General features: G+C 49.0%; 1 protein-coding gene across 2 annotated transcripts in view; it reads right to left on the bottom strand.

Annotated features, from left to right (window-relative positions):
• Positions 1-2622: 2622 nt before the first annotated feature.
• Znf341 (zinc finger protein 341) overlaps positions 2623-22588 on the bottom strand; it is a 40089-nt gene continuing 20123 nt past the window's right edge. Inside the window, exons 8-15 of one of the 2 annotated variants that reach the window (XM_075962620.1) lie at positions 21936-22126; positions 18538-18728; positions 14745-14953; positions 9496-9592; positions 8763-8895; positions 6047-6158; positions 5766-5836; positions 2623-3904 (exon numbers count right to left, since the gene is read on the bottom strand). In XM_075962620.1, coding sequence (XP_075818735.1) covers positions 3390-3904; positions 5766-5836; positions 6047-6158; positions 8763-8895; positions 9496-9592; positions 14745-14953; positions 18538-18728; positions 21936-22126 — 1519 coding nt within the window. In that variant the 3' untranslated portion in view covers positions 2623-3389. The remainder of the gene's footprint in view (positions 3905-5765; positions 5837-6046; positions 6159-8762; positions 8896-9495; positions 9593-14744; positions 14954-18537; positions 18729-21935; positions 22127-22588) is intronic. The other variant, XM_075962621.1, reaches the window with a different exon arrangement.

Genomic DNA, 22588 nt, shown 5'->3' with positions numbered 1-22588 from the left:
CCACACACACACACTCGGAAAATTTTCAAAGCACAAGGACGCCTGGCCACCTGGTGGAGACTGATAACTGATAAAGATGTCCTGACTCAGGGATATGGTGACCTTGCACTGAAAACAAAGAACAAGCTGATGTAACAGGATGGGAAAGAGCAAGGACCTTGCACCCGTGCCAAGCCCCCTGATGGTCTTGAAGGGCTTGTCATTCTTGCCTTTAAAAAGCTGATCCCACAAAGGGATTCGAGCTCCTCCCTGCCTTACTGCATCGAGTGTGGAGATGAGTCTCGAGCTAGCTCATATTACACTAACAATAAACCTGGCTTATTGCAGTCTGGACTTCTCTGGTTTCTGGTGGTCTCCCTGCGGGTTGTAATCTGGACACAACACCTCATCAGGTAGCATACTGTGGTGGTTTGGATGGGAATACCCCACATAGACTCGTGATTGAATGCTTGGCCCAGGGAGAGTGGCACTATTAGGAGGTGTGGCCTTGGAGGAAGTCTGCCACTATGGGGCGGGTTTTGAGGTCTCCTGTGCTCAAGCTACACCCAGTGTCACCATCGCTTCTGCTGCCTGCTGATCAAGACACAGAACTCTCGAGCTCCTTCTCCAGCACCACGTCTGTCTGCACACTGCCATCTCCTACCATGGTGATAATGAACTAAACCTCTGAAACCATAAACTATCCCAATTAAAGTTGAGATTCAGAAGCATTCACCGCGGTCTAGAAAGCACGGTGCTGGGATTCAAGCATACCTTACCTGACTCCAGTCTGTGTTCTTTCTGCATTAGGGCGGGACCCGGATGCTCAGCCTCTTAACACTACATTGTCCAGCAACCTGGGGCTCTTCAAGGTGCTTTGGATCCTGTGCCCCCACTTCTCTGTGACCCCTGATGAAGGGCTTTCTTTCCTCTGGGGCTCAGTCTCCACCTGCTAACCTAGGAATACATGTGTCAACTGACTCCAGGGGTGTCCAGCTTCCCTCACACAGTCCCAGGCCAAATCTGCCTTATTCTGTGATCTGTCTCTGCCACGTACCTGCTCCGTGGCTTTGGCCTGGCAACCTCTGAAGCCCCCACTGCCTTATCTCAGCTCCCAAACTGGATTCAGTGCCTAACTTGAGTGCTTCAAACAATGGCAACCCTATGGCAAGTGAGTGATTTATGGAAAACACATGAACACGCAAGTGCTGCTGGGAACAGAGCTCTAACTGAGCATGAACGCAGGTGTGTCAATATTTCCCTGAATGGTCCCGCTCCAGTCTAAAAACAGGTTCTCTACCTCCCAGGACGCCTTTGATATATAGAGAATAAAAGCCAACTTCCGTCACCAGCTCATAGCTCACATGTCAACAGAGCAGAGTGGCTGGGGCATGAGGAAGCAGAGCTTGACTCCCAGCTCTGCCACTCGCACGCTGTGTGAGCTTGGGCGAGGAGTGTGCCTCTCTGTGCCTCTGCTTCCTCAACTCTAAACTCGGGGAAGCAGTAGCACACACCCGATGGCTGCGGCAGTGTGACATGAGCAGTGTCCTTTGTATGAATACAGCTGTCACCTTCCATGTACTCCTCCCAATATCCGGTCACCCTGGGCCATTGTCCAGCCCAGACTTCACACATACTTCCTTCATTGCCTTCCCTTGTCTTCCCACCCGAGCTCTCTGTGGCAGCCGGTATGGGCCACATCTGTAATCCCAGCACTTGTTTGGAGCCAGGCTGGGCTATCTAGTGAGCTACAGAGTGAGGCCCTGTCTCAGAAAATCAGCCTGCCGGCCAGCCAACCAACTAGCCAGCCAATCACGTGAACCAAAACAAAGCCCCAGCTCAAATGTCATCTCTTTCAAAAATCCCTGTCCCCATCAGTCCTCTAGCTCTTTTGCAGATGGGACACTTGGAGCCCTCACCCATCCCCAATGGCTTTGCCCCTCCTGCAGCTGCCCCCACCCCCCACCCCCCATGTGGGAAGTCAGGTATGGCTCTGAGCTCCAGCCTTGGGTCTCGGCACAGAGCTTCTGAAGGTCATGCCAGGCTTCTAGGCAGCTCAGTCATCAGTCAACTCTACTGTGCCCTGCCTCAGTTTCCCTTTCTGTAACAGAAGCAACATGGTTCAGAGGGTGGCTGTGAAGAGATGGATAAACATGAGTTAAGGGCCCTTTTCTCCTACCTGCCTCCCACCCGAACCAGCTGGGAACGGAGGGAACAACTAGACATGGGGCATGGGGAGGGCTTCTGTCTATAGTCAGAGCTTCTGAACTGACAGCATGCAGGGAAGACCCAGGATTCTGAAGTCCCACGCACAAGTATAAACCTCTTCCAGGGGCCATTCGCACAGAACATGCTATGTAATAGCATCTAGAAAACACCGGGTCTCCACCCATGAAAGAGAGGGGTTGGCAGCCTGTAACCCAGGCTGACCTGAAGCTCGAAATCCTCTTGCCTCAGCTTCTTGAGTGCTGCCAACTGTCAGAGTTACCACCCGTCTGGGCAAGCCTGCTCCTCTGTGATTCTCCCTGGCTGGTTATGATGTGGGTGCTACAGGGCACATCAGCCTGGGCTTTAGAGAGGAGTACTGCCCCTTCGGGGCTAAGAAAGGAAACACTAAGGCTCAGGCCTTAGTGGACACATGTCACTGATAAAAACATTTATTGAGACTTATTGAGCAGTTTCCAAGCCGTGGGTACTGTGTGCAGCCCTTTGTCCTCAGGACGCTCTAAGAGGTAGCACTCTATCAAGTCCTGTTGTACAGGTGAGGAACGTGGAGCAGAGAGAGGTGAAGCGCCTTGCTCGAAGCCACACTGGGACATCTGAAGCCAGGTCTGGCTGCTAGCTACACTCTAAGCCCCAGGTTGAGTGCCACTTACATACGCACCTCACACAGTCCTCTGAGGGCTCCATCAGGAAGTATTCAGCCAGCAGAAAGAGCAGCCCGATCTGAGGCCACCCTAGGTAGCCTGGATAGGTACCAGCCTCCATCACTCAGCCTCTGGGCATCTCATGTTCTGACTATCTCTCTTTTTGTTTAATTTTTTTTTATTTATTTTTAAATTATTTTTATTTTATTTGCATTGGTGTTTTGCCTACATGAATGTCTGTGTTAAGGTGTCAGATCTTGGAGTTGCAGACAGTTGTGAGCTGCCATGTGGGTGCTGGGAATTGAACCTGGGTCATCTGGAAGAGGAGCCAGTGCTCTTAACCACTGAGCCATCTCTCCAGCCCTGGCCATCTCTCTTACCACTGCTATGCCCTAGAGCTACGGTGCCTGCCTCAGCCCCTGTGAGTGCTACGGGGCTCCTCAGCCGATTCGCAGGGCATTGAAGGACAGCGGTGGCATAGGGTTGATACATAACTTCCAAAAGGGCTGTGCCATGGCCCTCCACCCGGGAAGTCCAGCCTGGTCACTCGGAGGCCTGGATGTAGACCGGGACAGCAAGCATGGCACATGCACCCTCAGCCCCGGCCTGCAGCTCGGCCAGTGCCAGGTTGGACCCCAGACCCTCGGTGTGCCCGGGCACCACCAGCTCTGGGTCTCCGCCCACCACGATAGACAATACGGCGTCCTGCTCGAAGGGTGGCTTGCCTGGAGCAGCCTCGGGTGCGGGCCCTGCAGCCTTTAGCTCCTCCAGCCCCAGTGGGTCGGGCACAGGGCTTTCCTCCTTGTGCGCACCGACAATGCTGCCACCACCACGTGGGGCTGCTCTCCTCCGGGGAGGCCTCCGGGCTTGCAAGTCCTTGTCCTTCGTGGGGCCCAGGCGGCAGCGGTGATCCTTGAGGTATTTGTGTCGCGAGAAGCCCTTGGCACAGCCGGCGCAGCGGAACTTGTAGTTGCCCGTGTGTGAGCGCTGGTGCTCGGCCAGGTGGGCTCGGCGGCTGAAGGACTTGCTGCACAGCCCACACTTGTGGAGCTTCAGGCCTGGGGAGGGAGGAGCCATCAGGGAGAGGCACAGCCCCTCACCCCGCACATGTCCCACCCAGGAATAACTGCAGCCTCGGAGCGGACAAGTGTCAGTGTGGCCAGGCCTCACCAGGCTCCACTGTCCCCTGTCACTTCCCCCACACTCTGCATCCTCCTGCCCCTGGGCCTTTGCACCTGCTTTCCCCGCGTCTGAAATAATCTGCTGAATTCTTAAACCTTGGTGGACTCCATACGTCACACCACTTCTCCCTGGGTGGCCAGAGGCAGCCACCACCTCTGGGCTGCTGGCCTCACCTGTGCCCCTCAGGCCCCTGCCAATGGGAGAGAGAGATGTTTTTGTAAAGCACAAAACAGTAAACGGCTTGGTGCCTAAACCCTGCTGAGGCCCTTTCCTACAAATGAGGGAGTGGTCTGCCCAGCCCCTCCTCACCCCCCCCCCCCCACTCTGGGCTTTCCTTATCCAGGGGCCTGCACTTGTTCTCTCTTCCTAGCTCCTCTCTCTCCTCAAGCCTAGGCTCTGTGGAGGACTTCCCTGATTCCACACCAACCCTGCTGGGCTAGGCTCCTTCAGTAAATACCTTCACCCTTCAGCCTCCTGGGGTTGGGGGCCCAAAAGGAGCAGCTGCTTGCCTGAGACCACCCAGCAAGAAGCTGGCAGCACCAAGGCTCAAAGCCTTGTTCAAAGTCAAAGTCCTTGATTAACTCTCCCCATTTCTGATTTAAAAAGGAGGGGGAAGTCTCACGTAGCCCAGGCTGGCTTTGAACTTGCTATGAAGCCAAAGATGACCTTGAACTCTTGCTTCCAGCTCCCTAGTTTTTTGCTTCCATGCTTAGTTTATGTGTAGTTGGGAATCAAACCCAGGGCTTTATACATGCCAGGCAAGTGTCTACTAGCTGAGGCATCCTCCTTGTCTATGCTACCATTTTCAAGCTTTTAACAGAGGCCACTTTATCTCCACAGGAATTTTTGGAGACAGTTTTGATTGTTACAGTAAGGGGAAGACGTCACACTGACATACCGTTGATGTGAGGTGGGCATGGACAGTGGATGGGGTCAGCCTGGACGGTGAAGGGGAAACATGAACAATGGATGGGGGCGTCAGCATGGGCAGTGGAGGGGGTGGGCATGGACAGTGGAGGGGGGCATGGACAGTGAATGGGGTGGGCATGGACAGTGGAGGGGGGGCATGGACAGTGGAGGGGGCATGGACGGTGAAGGGGAAACATGAACAATGGATGGGGCGTCAGCATGGACAGTGGATGGGGGTTTGGGCATGGATAATGGATAGGGGTGGGCATGGACAGTGGATGGGGTGGGCATGGACAGTGGATGGGGTGGGCATGGAGAGTGAACGGGGTGGGCATGGACAGTGAATGGGGTGGGCATGGACAGTGGATGGGGTGGGCATGGACAGTGAATGGGGTGGGCATGGACAGTGGAGGGGGGCATGGACAGTGGAGGGGGGGCATGGACAGTGGAGGGGGCATGGACAGTGGAGGAGCGGCATGGACAGTGGAGGGGGGCAGGGACAGTGGAGGGGATGCTGATAAGCACTCCTGTTTGCCCAGAAGGTGGCTAGGGGACCTCTGTCCAGCCTTCCCAGGCAAGCCCTTAGCCACACCTTGGATGGCACCGACATAGTCCAGCTCACATCTACTTCCCAAGGGGCTGGGATTGCATCTACTTCACCTCTGCTATGCCAAGGCCCCCAGCGCAGACCTGGCTTCTAGCTCCCATGAACACATGAGCAGAAACCCCAGGCCGGACAATAAGCGTCATACCGGTGCCTGCTCTTCCTTCCAATAGCTGTATCTTGGGGATCTTATCTCAGCCAGTTCCCCCACCTAAGCCTCTTACCAGCATGGGAGAGAATGTGGGCTTTCAGCTTGTCCTGCCGGTTGAACTCCTTACTGCAGCCTGTGTGCATCCTGAAACCCAAAGTCACCCAAAGTTAGGGAGCGCAGGTGCATAAATCCTCTCGTTGGTGCCTACACTTGCCTTTGTTGATCAAAGGGCTAGGAAAGGGGGCAGTGGGGAGTGAGGCAGGCAGGGCCCAAGAGGCCCTCAGTCCAGCCTTCCACATTAGCCCCTCTGAGGTAACGCAGCCCAACCTCATCAATAAGGCAGCCCCTACTTACGAGAAGGGACATTTGTACTTCTTGAAGGGTTCATGGATCAGCATATGTCTCTTCAGCTTGTCTTTGCGGTTGAATGCAGACTCGCACACTGAACATTTGTAGGGCTTCTCGCCTGTGGGGACGTGGGAACACCAGTCTGAATGCCCCAGAAGGAGGAGCTTCTCTTCTGACTTGGCACAGAGTTTGGATGGGTTTTGTTCAGTTTTTGAGCAGGTTTTCACTGCATAGCCGAAACTGGATTGGAGTGTTCCAATCCCTCTGCCTCAGCCTTCCCAAGTGCTAAGATTACAGGAATGTGTCACTCTGGAACTCAAGGCTTGATGCTCACTAGGAAAGCACGACACCACCACACCATAACCCCAGCTTTAAAATATTTTTTTTTTTTTTAGTTTTTTGAGACAGGGTTTCTCCGTAGCTTTTGGAGCCTGTCCTGGAACTAGCTCTTGTAGACCAGGCTGGCCTAGAACTCACAGAGATCCGCCTGCCTCTGCCTCCTGAGTGCTGGGATTAAAGGCGTGCGCCACCACTGCCCGGCTAAAATAGATTTTTAACTAAATATATATAATTATTTTTATTTTTATGTGTATGTCGTTATTTGCCTGCATTTAAGTCTGTATGCCACGTGCCTGTGCATGCCTGATGTAAGGAGGCCTGAAGAGGGCATCAGATGCCCTGGAACTGCAGTTGCAGACAGTTGTGAGCTGACCTTTGGGTACTAGGAATTGAACCTGGGTCCTCTGGAAGGACAGCAAGTGTTCTTAACCACTGAGTCATCTCTCCACCCAACCCCTATCACAGTTTTCTTTCTTCCCCTCTTGAGACAGGGTTTCTCTGAGTAGCCCCGGATGTACTGGATCTCTGTAGACCAGGCCTGGCCTCTAACTCAGAGATCTGCCTGCCTCTGCTTCCTGGGTGCTGGGATTAAAGACATGCACCACTATAACCTGTAATGTTATCTAACTAATAATAATAATAATAATGGCTGAAAAACTTATTGAAGGATCTGGGGTTAGAGTATAGCTCATTTGTAGGGCTTATCTATATGAGGCCTGAGGTTCAATCTCCAGTACAATAGTAATAATAGTAATAGTAATAATAAAAGAGAAGTTCACTCATAGGGAACTGATGGGACTAAGCAGCTATGGAAAGGAAAGCACTGCCTAGGAATGTCTTTGTGACATACTGTTAAGGAAATAAGCAGATAATAGAGTTACGCCATGTGCTCACTTACATAAAAGAAAGTGTTTTGAACAGATAAAAAATAAGACCAGAGGGTCTGGAGGACATGACTAGGCAGTTAAGAGAGCTTGCAGCAGCTCTTCCAGGGGACCTAAGTTCAGGTCCCAGCAGCACCCTTGTTGGGCAGTGCACAACTACATACCATTCTCTTAAGGTCTCTGAGGGTACACATGCATATGACATCAGCTCACACAAACAAATAATTTTTTTTTTCTAATCTGTCACCCAAACTAGGCAGTAATTGCAGTTACTAGGGAGGGAGCTGGGAGCACTGTATAAGCTGGGACCTACAGGTTCTAGCGTGGGATTTGCTTTTGGTCTGGTATTATGTTGAAAGAGAAACTCACTTGGCCCTCCCATCTCCGCCTCCTGAGTAGCCAGGATTACGTGTGTACACCACACCCAGCCGGTACTTATGCTGGGCCTGAGGAGATGACTCAGTGGGTAAAATGCTTGCTGCCCAAGTGTGAGGACCTGCGTCCAAATCTCTAAATTTACATAAAACTGGGAGAGGAGCACACATCTGTCATCCTGTAAGGCTAAAGGGCGATGAGAGGTGGAAACAGAATCCCTGGGCACGTAAACCCCAAAGCTGGCCTGTGTACACAGCAGCAAACAACAGAGGCCCTGCCTCAAGCAAGGTTGAAGGTAAGAGCTAAATACCCAAGGCGGCCATTGGACCGCATGTGTATGCCACGTCCACACCCATTTTACACACACACACACTGAATCTTGCGGCACACACCTGTAATCCTAGTGCTCAGGAGGTAGAGGCAGGATGATCAGGAATACAAGGTCAGCTTTGATTATATACGAGATACCGTCTCTTCCCTCCTCCATAAAAATTTAACAATCTCAAAACTTTAACTATACCTCAAGCTGGGAACCTAGTAGAGGAGGCAGGAATTTGCAGGACAGTCACCCTACAGTAGCCATGAGGTAGCCTAGCAGGGCTGGCACCCAGAGAGCAGAGTCAAGCCCCCCCCACCGCTCTCTTTTCTTTCTTTCTTTCGTTCTTTCTTTCGTTCTTTCTTTCCTTCCTTCCTTCCTTCCTTCCTTCCTTCCTTCCTTCCTTCCTTCCTTCCTTTTTCTTTATTTTTATTTCTATTTTTTTGAGACAGGGTTTCTCTGTGTAGCCCTGGCTGTCTTGGAACTCACTCTGTAGACCAGGCTGGCCTTGAGCTCAAAGAGATCTACCTACCTCTGACTCCCAAGTGCTGGGATTAAAGGCGTGCGCCACCATCTCTTGCTTCACCTCTGCTTTCAAGGTGATAGGAACCCCATGTTCACAGGTAAGAAGGTGGGAGCCTCATGTTCACAGGTGAGGGGGTGGGAGTCCCGTGTTCACAGGTGAGGACAGGCGAGTGAGGTTCAGTATTGAGGACAGGAAGAGGGATTCAGGGGAAAGGAGCCAGTACAGAAAGAAAAGACAGAGGGGCAGGCCAGAGATGGGGAGAGCGGTGCATAGGGCACCCACCTGAGTGGATGTGGGCATGCAGCTTGAGGTAGTGCTCCTTCCGGAAGAACTTCTTACAGATCTGGCACCTGAACCGGCCACCACTGCCATGGGTGGGTAAGTGACGTCGCAGGTAGCGCTCGCAGGGGAAGACCTGGAGAGAGACAGGATCGTGGCAGGTCAGGTTCCAGGACCCCTTCTCTCACCACCTTCCACCTTCTGAGCTCAGGGAACCTGGTTTGAGCTTCTTGGAAACATCATCCTACCTGCCCACAGGGCTGGAGGCCAGAGGGTCAGACCCAGTCCTGCAGACCGCTCGGCTCTCTGAGCACTCCTGAGCCCAGCCAAAGCACAGTCCCTCTGAGCTGCCGCCCAGGCTGCTGCTGTTCTTCCTACACAAAGGCCGTTCTTTCTTAGTCTCATAAACTCCTATTCAACCCTCAAGACCCACATCAGGTGTCAGCACGCTCGGCAAAGTCTTCTTTGCAGATGCCATGCTAGACAACCTGAATTCTGTCACTGAATGATCATCCACGTCTTTGTTGTTGTGAGACAGGGTTTCTCTGTGCAGCCCTGACTGTCCTGGAACTCACTCTGTAGACCAGGCTGGCCTCCAACCCACAGAGATCCGCTTGACTCTGCCTCCCGAGTGCTGGGATTAGAGGCCTGCACCAGCGCACCGGCTAGTCGAAGCCTTCAGGCAGGGCACTGTCCCTCTCACAGCCTCCTGGGAAGAAGATTCTGCGATACCTACCTTCTGGCAGTGTGGACAGGGGAAGCTGTGAGTGGCCGTCTGTACATGGTGCTCCAAGGCCTCAGGAGTGGAGTATTTATTGACACACTTGACACACCTAAGTGGGAAGGAAGAGTGAGATGGGCTCTAGCAAGTATGGAGACTTCCCTTGCTTCCCCAAAACCAACTTCAGGAGGTAAAATCCTACATGAAATTCATTCTCAAATGCATGCACTCTGCTCCGACATTCCCCACCCTCAGCTGAGCTGCTGAGACAGGTGTAGGAGTGATGTGGGATGCCCCTCTGTGTGCTGTGAAAATGTTTATTACCATTGGTTAAAAAAGATGCTGATTTGGCCAATAGCTAGGCAGAATAGAGCCAGGTGGAAAATCCAAGCAAAGACAAAGGGGAAAAAAAAGGTAGAGTTAGGGAGATACCAGCAGCTCCCAGAGAAACAAGATGTGAGAAAGCAAGCCATGAGCTTTGTGGTAAAATATAGACTAATAGAAATGAGTTAAGTTGTAAGAGCCAGTTAATAATAAGCCTGAGAGCCAGGCGGTGGTGGCACATGCCTCTAATCTCAGCACTCGGAGGCAGAGGCAGGCAGATCTCTGTGAGTTTGAGGCCAGCCTGGTCTACAAGAGCTAGTTCCAGGACAGGCTCCAAAGCTAAAGATAAACCCTATCTCAAAAATAAATAAATAAATAAATAAATAAATAAATAAATAATAATAATGACAATAAGAAGCCTGAGTTAACAGGCCAAACAGTTTGTAATTAATATTAAGCCTCGGTTGGTTATTTTAAAAGTGGCTGTGGAACCAGGTAGGACAAGAACCCTCCAGTTATATAGGGGCCTCACTGGCTTCCCTAACTCCTCCTGACCCCTGATGTCTTTTATCCACCAAGGAAGCCAGATGATGTCTTTAAAAATGAAAATCAGGGCTGAAGAGATGGCTTAGTGATTAAGAGCACTGACTGCTCACCCAAAGGACCCGGGTTTGATTCCCAGCACCCACATGGCAGCTCTCAACCATCTCTAGTTTCAAGGGACTCAATGCCCTCTTCTGACATTCCACGGTCAAATAACAACAACAAATTAAAAAATACGTCCTTTTCTCTGTATTTAACAAAAATAACTTTTGTAACTAGGGAGCAAATAACATCAATAAATCTTTGGGGAGGCTCCCTGTTTCTCGGGATTGTTATCAGGATTGCAGTCTGGTTTTGTCTTCGCTAGTTCCTGGTGCAGGGTCGCTGAACAGGCTGGCCCTGGATTTTTGATTCTTCTCTTCCTGCTGGGGGAGTCTGGTTTATCCAGGTTTTTCAATACTATGTGTGATCCAAAGGTGACTGTCAGTATGCACTTCCAGCAATGGAGTTTTTTCCTTTACCCACATTTTCTTTTCTTTTTTTTTAAAAAGATTTATTTATTATGTATACAACATTCTGCCTTGATGTATGCCCACACGCCAGAGGAGGGCGCCAGATCTCAGTACAGATGGTTGTGAGCCACCATGTGGTTGTTGGGAATTGAACTTGGGACCTCTGGAAGAGCAGCCAGTGCTCTTAACCTCTGAGCTATCTCTCCAGCCCCCTACCCACATTTTCTTGTTTTTTTTTTTTGTTGTTTTTTTGTTTTTGTTTTTTTTTGGTTTTTCAAGACAGGGTTTCTCTGTGGTTTTGGAGCCTGTCCTGGAACTAGCTCTTGTAGACCAGGCTGGTCTCGAAGTCACAGAGATCCGCCTGCCTCTGCCTCCCGAGTGCTGGGATTAAAGGCGTGCGCCACCACCGCCCGGCTGCTTACCTACATTTTCTTAAGCATAAATTGTTAATAATAATTTTTAATCTTGGTCATTTTTACAAGGATAAGATAAAATCTCAGAGTTTTGATTTGCATTTCTCTGAGGGCTAAAGGATGTTATGTTTGAACATTTTTTAAATGTCTCTCAGTCATTTTTAGTTTGTCTGGGAGTTTTCAGTTTAGGTCTGTAACAAATATTTTTATTGGATTAATTTTTAATAACTAATTTCCTGAGCTCTTCATATATTTTTTGGAATGGATTTATAATAAGTAAAGATCTTTTCCCACTCTAGCCTTGTTATATAAAAGTTTCTCAGTTCAGGAGATTTAATTTATGGTTTCTCCAAACGTTTGTGCCACTGAGGCTGTGTTTGAGATGTGGCAAAGTGTGCCTCAAAATTTTTTTCTCTGTGAGGTTCAACATAATTTTTATATGCTGAGGCCTTTGGCTCATTTAAACTTAAGTTTTGTACATGGAGATGGATATGGATCTATTTTCATTCTTCTACATGTTGGTGTCTAATGAGGCCAGCATTATTAGTTAAAATGCTTCCTTTTTCCATTTTCCTATCTGCAAGGCAGACTTAAAACTTAAGAGGAGGATAGCTTACAAACTTTTGGTTGGATGTCCAATGGTTAAAGCCCTAGTTATTCTTATGGGAGACCTTGAGCCGCTAGGTAAAATTCTTACAAAAAACAGTTTCCAATAGAGAGCTTAAAACAGCTGCCTAACAGGTACTCAAGCAGGTAAAATATAAATCAACAGATAAAATATACAATAATCAACAAATACAGTATATTAATTATGATTCAGCTATGGCGAGTACATGTATTAAGTATAAACTTATTCTACAACAGTTTTATAAAAAAATGCTGTTTATGGCTAAACCTTCACAGTTTTGCCAGTTAAGATATTAAACTCTTAATTTAAAACAGTAGCCTGTCTGATACAAAAGGGCAGGATAAAAGCTAAAAAATGGTTTGACAAAATATTGACTATGATCAATGTTTCTTATACTAAACAATAGATTCATTGATAATTTTAAGACTGATTCCTGGACAATTGTGTTTGCTCAATTCAAAGGCAAAAACAATAATCTTTTCCCAGATGATCATTGCTACAAATCACACAACTGTATTTTACTAATGTTATAGAAAAAAATCCCTTAAAGGATTTTATGCTAAATTTTACAAATGGCTCTTCCAATGGAAGAACTGCATATATGGGTAAGAATAAAAAAAAAAGATTGTGGAGCATGCCAAGGCTCCTTGGAAGCAATTCATAAAAGTTGCAAGCAGATCCTGATGCAAACGGATCTGGCGCGATAACACCAAGCTGAGCTTTGCTAGGGCAAGGTGGAAAGGCCCTTACAATACCCGACCTATATATATTTGGGGTCGAGGATATGTTTGTGCTTTTTTTCACAGAAAGAAAATAAAATCTGGATCTGACATCGAGGCTGCAGATGCCCTACAGAGGAGTTCCAGAGGCGACTGGGGAGAGGTCCTTGGTCCGGCCTTTCCTGCCCCCAAGGAGAGGAGTGCCTGGTAACAGAACCTGCTACCCCACTCTGCAGGGTGTCGTTCTGCCTCGAGAGTCCAGGGAGACCCGGCTGAGATAAGTGCCAGGTGTGCGGAATAACTGAACTGCCAGGCAGGTTACAAACCCTAGACTAAGTAACCCGCCAAGGCAATCAACAGTCAGGGGTCATCCTTGGCTGTGCAGTGAAATCATCCAGGACTACATGAGATGTTGATTGGCAGGCAGTGACATGGGGACAGTCCTGTTCTAACAGGCTAAGCATGGCCAGAACCGCTTATCACAGGAGAGGAAACTGAGGCTGTGTTCAACACTTTCTCCAAAGCCATGCATTGGCTCTCGTCAGCTTGGGATCTGAGCACTGGCAGATGGCTCCATCGTACTTATTGTCACCCTCAGGCAACCCTGAAGCAGCTGCCTCCTGAGCTATTTGAGGGCAGGTTGGCAGCATTTCATTATAGTGTACAAGAAGCATTTGTTCACACACCCGTCTCCCCAGCAACAACAATTCTGGCTCAAAGATCTGCATTTGCTTATCTTAATCCCAGAAGCCTCACCCAGAAGTTTCTGAGGTAAGAGAGGTCACCAGACAAATCTCTACAGGTATAAGTTTGCATGAAACACAAAAGCCATCGCAACATAAAAATATTTAGTGGAAGGTGTCCCAGATAGATACCTGTCACCACCTGTCCTCATAGGCTCAGGACTGTTTGTGGAACACCTGCTCTCAGTCAGCAGCCTAGCCGTTAACGACTGAGCCATCTCTCCAGCCCTAGAACACCAGTTTTTCAAGACTGTTTTCTATGTGTGTGAGCCTGCATGAGTTTATGTGCACCTTGTGCCTGCAGGAACTCACAGAGGCCAGAAGAGGGCACCAGATCCCTTTTCTGCTACAGGCAGTTATGAACCACTATTTGGGGGCTAGGAACTGAACCCAGGTCCTCAGCAAATACTCTTAACCACTGAACCATCTCTCTAGCCCTCAATACTTCTCTCTTTTTTGGATTTTCTTTTTTTTTATTTTTTGTTTTTCGAGACAGGGTTTCTCTGTAGCTTTGGAGCCTGTCCTGGCACTAGCTCTTGTAGACCAGGCTGGCCTAGAACTCACAGAGATCCGCCTGCCTCTGCCTCCTGAGTGCTGGGATTAAAGGCGTGTGCCACCACTGCCCGGCCAAGACAGGATTTCTCTATGTAACAGTCTCAGCTGTCCTGAAATTCGCTTTGTAGACCAGGCTGGCCTCGAACTCAGAAAGATCTACCTGCTTTTGCCTCCATAGTGCTGGGATTAAAGGCATGCACCACCATGCTCAGCTAACTTTTTTCTTTTTCTTTTCTTTTGAATTTGTTTATTTTACATGTGTGTGTGCCAGTGGAGGTGAGAGAACAATAGATGGAAATGAGCTCTTTCCCTCCATCAGTTGGGTCTTAGGAATCAAACCCAGGCCGTGAGACTTGGTAGCAAGCACCTGTACTCGCTGAGCCATCTTTCTGGCCCCTAGTTACCCTTTTCAAGGTGAGGTTTCTTTTTTTTTTTTTAAATATTTATTTATTTATTATGTATACAGTATTCTGTCTGCATGTATGCCTGCAGGCCAGAAGAGGGCACCAGACCTCATTACAGATGGTTGTGAGCCACCATGTGGTTGCTGGGAATTGAACTCAGGACCTTTGGAAGAGCAGGCAATGCTCTTAACCACTGAGCCATCTTTCCAGTCCCTCAAGGTGAGGTTTCTATGATAAATGCCTGACAGGTGAAGAATGGCCTGAGAAGAGTCAGTATCATTTTTCCTCACTCATGCCCAAACACTCCAGACTGGACCCCAGCTCTTGGTCTCAGTTTCCCTTTGCAGTATTTCACAGATTCTGAGCAGCCCGAACCAGGCTCCCTGCCCCCAGTCCAGCGTGGCTTGTGGCATGCACACATACTTGTAGACGGTGCTGTCCTTCTTGGGGCTGTGCTGCGGCAGGAGGCTGTGGGAGTACTGGTGCACACCCAGGTCATACAGGGAGGGGAAGTCCTTGCTGCAGAGATGGCAGCGGTAACTCAGCTCCTCCTGGTGGCTTCTGATGTGCTCCAGGAAGGTGTCCAGCTTGGGGAACATCTGGGCACAGCTTTTGACCACACACTTGTACACCTTGGGAAGAGAAACTGGGAGGTGAGAGAGGTGGGGGTCGCCTCTTGTTACCCCTACCCTGTGACCCGGGCATGGGGCTATAAACACTGCTGTGAGCAACCTGCCAGCGGTTCCCCTGGTCCCTACAGATGAAACCAGGGCCTCCCAAATGCTGGGCAAGCAGCCTACCATTGAATTTTATTTCTAGCTCTCTTTTTACTTCTTATTGTGATATAGGTACTCACTAAGTTCACCCAGGCTGGCTCTGAGCTCCCTCTGTAGCTCAGTCAAGACTTGAATTGAGATTCTCCTGCATGAGCTTCCTGAGGATCACAGGCTGTGGCACCAGGTTCAGCTCCTGGCTTCACTGTGATTGCAGGGTTCTCCTCTTGGCCAGTTACCCTTCCCTATGGCTTTGTGAAGCCTGAATGGATCCATAAAAATTACCCAAGACCTAGAAATACAGTGAAGTGGTGACACTATGGTCTTTAATGCCATGGCTCTCAAATGAGTAGATACCATTAGCCAAGGGCAGTGGGGCACACCTGCAATCCCAGCACTTGGGAAGAAAAGGCAGGAAAAGAAAGGCATCTTAGATCACAATCGGAGGGGCTGGAGCAATACCTCAGCCATTAGGAGGGTTAGGAGCACTTGTTGCTCTTACAAGAACGCAGGTTCAATTCCCAGAACCCACACGATAGTTCATAACCATAATTCCAACAGTAGGAAATCTAATGCCTTCTTCTGACCAAGGCACTGGGCATACACATGATACACAGACACACACACAGCCAGAACACTCAAACACCTAAAATAGAGCAAATAAATCTTTAAAAATAAAAAAGATAATCTTTAGCAACATGGTGAGTTTATAGCTAGCTTGAGACTCCATATTGAAGAAGAAGAAGAAGAAGAAGGAGAAGGAGAAGGAGAAGGAGAAGGAGAAGGAGAAGGAGAAGGAGAAGGAGAAGGAGAAGGAGAAGAAGAAGAAGAAGAAGAAGAAGAAGAAGAAGAAGAAGAAGAAGAAGAAGAAGAAGAAGAAGAAGAAGAAGAAAAGAAAAATTTGAGAGGTACCATAACCAGAGTGTCTGACTTGGCAGATGTTGGCGCCCAAACATGTTTTCAGATGACACTAGTCTGGGGATCATCTTTGGAATTGTTACCCAATAAACTCTTCTAAGGTCCTCCTGCTCTTTGGGAACATGGCTATTTTTGACTATTTAGTATTGACTTAGGACCCAGACTCTCAAGTTCAATGTTAATTTGAAAAAAAAATCTAGTACAAGGGGCTGGAGAGATGGCTCAGAGGTTAAGAGCATTGCCTGCTCTTCCAAAGGTCCTGAGTTCAATTCCCAGCAACCACATGGTGGCTCACAACCATCTGTAATGGGGTCTGGTGCCCTCTTCTGGCCTGCAGGCATATACACTGACAGAATATTGTATACATAATAAATAAATAAATATTTTAAAAAAATCTAGTACAAATGATTTTTTTTAAATATTTATTTATTTATTTATTACGTATACAATATTCTGTCTGTGTGTATGCCTGCAGGCCAGAAGAGAGCACCAGACCCCATTACAGATGGTTATGAGCCACCATGTGGTTGCTGGGAATTGAACTCAGGACCTTTGGAAGAGCAAGCAATGCTCTTAACCTCTGAGCCATCTCTCCAGCCCTACAAATGATTTTTGTATGTATGTGTGTGATGCTATGGATGTAACTCAGGGTCTTGCACAGGACCCCTGAGCCACGCCCTATTCCTAAAGAGATTTTGTTGTTGTTGTTAGATAGAAGAGGTAACTCCCAAGGTTATGGAAGAAACATTAATGAAATCTGTGTCTACTTAGCGGTCTGATGTGGGGACAGTCAAATGCAGGAGGTATGTTCCACATACTTTCATTAACTGTATCATTTCCACCGCTTCTCTCATGACCTGTGTGACATGCTGACATGTGCCTGGTCTCACTTCTATATACACTTTCAATATTTTGAGAAGTCTGGTAGTCACCAATATTCCTCAAGTGCTTACACAGTGTCAAACCTCTCTATTCCTAATGGAGTCAACTCCAATTTGCCCAGGGTACCAACAGACTGGGTAAAACCCTGGTCCTCCTTGAATTTAGACCAGCTATGTCACTCTTCTTGGCAATGATATGCAGGCAACCGTCTTGGGGGTGATCATCCTTCCCAAAACAAAATGGCAAAAGCCTGCTAGCAAGACCCTTTCCATATTTTTTGCACTTATCTTGACTGGAATATAAATGTGATAGATGGAGACACGGCAACTATTCTACAGTTTTGAGGGTGAACACCACAAGCTAAAGGCTCTAGAGCAGGAAGTCAGAAGCCTGCTAGACAAGCCCAGCACTGTCATTCCGGGCTGTTTTTTTTTTTTTAATTTTTTTTAAATTTTTTTATTCTGGGCCATTTTGACAGGAGAGAAATAAAACCCTAACGACTGGCCAGTCTTCTATTACTGTCTGCATGTGAATAGTCTCCTGCGTGACAAGAGCGAGCTCTGGAGCTGCGGACACAGTTCAGCTGGCTCTGTTGATAGCAGGCTTGCTGAGCACGCATGCAGCCCTATTTCAGTGGCAGAAGGACAGAACTTCAGGGTCATCCTCAGCGCCTGTACGTGCGCATACCTGTGAGTGCAGGTGCCCTTAGAGGCCACAAGAGGGCATCATCCCCTGGAGCTGGACTTACAGGCAGTTGTGAGCCACCTGATGTGGGTACTGGGAAATAAACTCAGTGCTCCTAACCACTAAGCCACAGCTCCAGCCTCGTGAGCCCCTGACTTAAAACAAAAATAAAAACAAAACTGTCTGTGATCCATAGAGCTACAGAGAATTCCGCCAGGAAAGGTTTCCATTGTTCGTGAGAAATATTATGACTGGATTTTCTACAATGGGTAACCCTGATGGGACAGCGAGATGGTTCAGCCGGTAAAGGTACTTGCCACTGACAACCTGACTTCAATTTCTGGGACCCCTGGTAAGATGAGAGAACCAACTCCCTTAAGTTGTCCTCCGACCTTCACATGCTCCACGACACTTGTGTGCACAAGCACACGCGCGTGCACATACACACACACACACACACACACACACACACACACACACACACACACCAACAGTCAGAAATAGAGCACGGGGCAGGGTGGAGGCAGAAGCAGGTGGATCTCTGCAAATCTGAGGCTGGCCTGGTCTACATGGACAGTTCCAGTCAGCCTGGGCTGCATAGTGAGAACCTGTTTGTAAAAAAAAATGGGAGGAGGGGAAGGCAGCAAGCAGGAGGTAAGCCACATGAAAGACAGGGCCACACCTTATGGAAACAGCCACCAGAGCTGGCAAGACAGGACACAAAGCCCTTGAATCTGAGCTGAGTGCTTGCCCTGGCTCAGCCTCCTGCCAGGTCAGATAACAAACTTCCTAACCGTCTAACTTAGCTATCTATCATTCCTCCAGCAGTCTACCTTCAGGACAAAGCGCCATGGAGAAGGCTGGCCTTGTCCCCGTCCCTTTTCAGGCAGCACTGGGGACCCTCCTGTCATCAAGCTCACAAACGGGCAGCTGTGCCCTCTGCTTTCATGGCCACCCACCTGCTCCTTCTTGTGCTGGATCATGTGGGACTTGAGCTGGAAGTAGGTGCTGAACTTGCTGGGGCAGAACTGGCACAGGTAGGAGCTGTCGATGAGGACCACCTGCTTGGCCTCTGGCTTGCCCCCTTCATCCTCACCTGCTGCGGGCAAGGCCTGGGGCTGTGTGGTGCTGGGCAGGGTCTGGCCCAACCCTATGCCGAGAGAAAAAAGCCACAGAGAAGGTTTCGAGTGAGGCAGGACAAGAACTGCACCATGCAGGACATCCTGGGACAGCGACCACAGACTCGCTCTCAAATGCTGTATTCAGGACCGTACTAAGCGTATGCATTCCAGTATAGTCAGACATGATGCTGAAATACTAACATACGTTCTTTATTTTATTTTTTCAGACAGGCTCTTAGGTAGTCCAGGCTGGCCCCAAACATGCTTGTAGCTGAGGATGACCTTGAATTTCTGATCCTCCTCCACTAACTCCCAGGGCTGGGAATGTAAATCTGAGCCACCACACTCAGTTTATACAGTGCTGAGGGCTGAACCCAGGCCATTCAGGGCTACATCCATAGCCCTTAAAATACATTCTGACTAAGAGACAGCTGGTGATCTCTGCTCCGCACCCTGCCTTCACTCAGACTGTGATCTCTCCACGGGTGTTAGAAACAGAACATCCCTAATCCTAAACATATTCAGGTTGCCTCCCAGGCCTCCTCATTCTTTGCTCACTAGACCATCCCCCACTCTCCCTGACATCAGGGGCCTGCTCCTTCACCTCTGCAGCCCACGGCCTGGCACACAATAGGCTCCACATGTATGCTGAATGGGTGGCCCCCGGCACACAGTAGGCTCCACATGTATACTGAATGGGTGGCCCCTGGTGCTGGGCCTGTAGGAGTTCAGAAAGCAAAACCCAGGCACAAAAGAGGGCTGACTCCAAAAGAGCACCGGTGGGTCAGATAAACGAGGTCCGCTGGCACTCGCCCAGCCAAAGGCTCATCAGCCACTGGCATGTGGCTGGGGCTGCTCACCCTGGTGCTTGGGTAGGAAGAACTGTGGCTCTGGCTCTACAACTGTCCTATTCAGTGGTCACCAGCCACAGGTGACACGGAAGAGCTGGAAGACAGCCGGTCCCAGTGCAGATATGCCGTAAATGTAAATACACACTGACTTTCAAAAATTCAGCAAACAAATGCATGCAGTATTTCCATATGGCTTTGGGGTGTTGTGTGTTGTGGAATATTCCTTTACTGTGAAGATGCATCACTGTGATTGGTTTAATCAAAGGCTAAACGGCCAACAGCTAGGCAGGAGATGTAGGTGAGACTTCTGGGCAGAGAGAGCTCTGGGAGGAAGAAAGGTGGAATCACCAGCCGGACGCAGGGCAAACAGGACGGGCAGTACAGAGTAAAGGTAACTGAGTCACACAAAAAACGTAGATTAAGCCAGGCGGTGGTGGCGCACGCCTTTAATCCCAGCACTCGGGAGGCAGAGGCAGGCGGATCTCTGTGAGTTCAAGGCCAGCCTGGTCTACAAGAGCTAGTTTCAGGACAGGCTCCAAAGCTAGAGAGAAACCTTGTCTTGAAAAAAAAAAGCAGTTCAGAAGAGATTCTTTAAAAAATGTATATTAAAAGATATGGGCTAATTTAAGTTATAAGAACTAGTTAGGAACAAGCCTAAGCTAAGGCCAAGCTTTCATAATTAATGTCTCTGTATGGTTTTTTGTGAGCTGGAGACCCAAAGAAAGTCCATTTATAGGGTGTGGCTCTGAGGAAGACAGAAGGGCCCAGGTTCCATACCCAGCTCTACAAAGGAAAAGGAACCTCACGATTCCTTCATGTTACCTGCGAAACAGGGTATCAGGTTCAGTAAAATAGATTAACTTTATCTCAAATTTTGTTTCTATTCCTCTTATGTGTATCTATATGTCTGTGTGAGTGGATGTTGATGAGGACAGAAGGGGTTGTGTTACAGATGTTTGTAAGCCACTGGATGTGGGTGCTGGGGCTGGAACTCTGGTCTTCATGACTGAACAGCAAGTACTTTCCTGCTAAGCAATCTCTATGGCCTCCTGTTTTGTTTTTCTGAGACAAGATCTTGCTCTATAGTTCAGGCTGGCCTCAAATTCACAATCCTCCTGCCTTGGTCTCCCAAGCACTAGGATTATATGCATGTGCTACCATGCTGGGCTACTAAAAAACTTCAAATTACATCATGGTACTCAAGTTGAATCTCCACTGACAGTTCTGTTTATCAGCCTAATAAGTCCCCAGCCCTACAAGGGAGAACTAAACCAGTGTTTGGGACAGGACTGTTAGCTCAGGAGCACCTGAACGCTCGGATGAATGAGAAGCCCATAGAACATCTGGAGAGCAGATGCCCACCGAGACACAATGGTTTCCATTGCTGATCAACTACAGACACAGCATGGAGCACAGAAAATGGATTCTGAGGACCAGTAAAGGAGCTCAGCGGTCAAGTGCTTGCCTGTGGCCTAGAATAAGCCCTGCCATGGATTCAGCCTCTGGCACCACACAGAACTGGGTAAAGTAGCTGGGCAGTGGTGGCACACGTCTTTAATCACAGCACTCTGGAGGTAGAGGCAGGAGGATGGATCCCCGTGAGTTCGAGGCCAGCCTGGTCTACAGAGTAAGTCCCAGAATAGCCAGGACTACTCAGTGAAAACTTGTCTTGAAAAACCAAAAAAAAAAAAAAAGCCAAAACAAAACAACAACAACAAAAAATGGGTAAAATAACTTAGGTCTGAGGTCTGTGATCATAGCACTCAGGAGGCAGAGGCAGGAGGAGCGGGCTTTCAAGGTCATTCTCAGCTATGTAGCAAGTTTCAGGCCAGTTCAGACCCAGGGGAAGGGGAAGGGTACAGAGGGAAGAAGGAAAGTAGAAAGGAGGGAAGGAAGGGAGGGAGAGAGGAATGGATTCTAATATAGGATCCAGGCTCAGCCAGACTCAGACAGTAATTAGTGAGTAATACCTACATTTGCCAGGGCACAGGATTAGAGTAATGTCACATATCTTATATACTTGGCATCCTTCTGTTCACCCTATGCCCCTTCTTTAGAGAGGCCGCTATATAGCACAGACCGAACTCAGACTCACTATGTGGCAGAGACTGACTTCAAACTCCTGATTCTCCCATCTTAGGCTCACCAGGCTGGAGTGACACAAGTACACCACGCTCAGCTCTCCAGGTTCCATTTCACAGACAAATTGGGCCGAAGCCCAGAGACGTCATGGAAACCACCCAACTAGCATCAAAACCTATGAGGCTGGGGTTGGGGATGTCGCAGAGACCCTGGGTTTGGTCCCCAGTACCACAGACAATCGGAAATTGCCTCTGGAGCTTCCGAAGGGATGAACGGGGGAGCGGCTCCTCCCGCTCCACTCACCTGCGTCTTCCTCCTCTTGCCTGCTGGGGTTCAAAGCCATGACCTGCACTGTGACAGAGTTTCGAGAAATGGTGCCACCACTGCGCCCCGGAGGCCACACCTTGTGAGTCTGCATGTGCTTCTTGACATTAGACTTCTGGGCAAAGGCGCGACCACATGCAATGCACTGGAAGGGCTTCTCCCCCGTGTGGCTAGGGGAACAAGGTCAGTCAGCATTCTCACGTAGAAATAGGGATACAGCCTCCACCCAGGAGCCCACAGCCACCAGGAAGGCCTAGAGATGCTGCTGACCATTGTCCTGACACCACTAGGACCTGTTCTCCCAATGTGTCAGAGAGATCAAAGGTAGGAAGAGCCGGATCTGGAGCTGCTCGGTCAGCAGATTTTCTCCATGGCCACCGCACATCTGAGATGACAGATTTCCTGACTGCTGAAGTATCAAGTAGGAAGCGTGTGTGTGCGCGCGCGCGTGTGTGTGTGTGTGTGTGTGTGTAGGCATGAATATGCCACAGTGCCACAGCATATGTGTGGAGGTCAAAGAACATCTCATGGGAGTTGGTTCTCTTCTACCATGTGGCTCCCCAAATTTAACCAGGTTATTGAGGCTTGACAGCAAATCCTTTACCTACTGAGCCATCTTCTGGGCCCCAGTA

This window comes from Microtus pennsylvanicus, chromosome 2 (assembly GCF_037038515.1).
Source record: "Microtus pennsylvanicus isolate mMicPen1 chromosome 2, mMicPen1.hap1, whole genome shotgun sequence".
Taxonomy (NCBI): domain Eukaryota; kingdom Metazoa; phylum Chordata; class Mammalia; order Rodentia; family Cricetidae; genus Microtus; species Microtus pennsylvanicus.
Note: the sequence above shows the minus strand (reverse complement) of the source record. Positions and strands in the feature narration are given on the sequence as shown.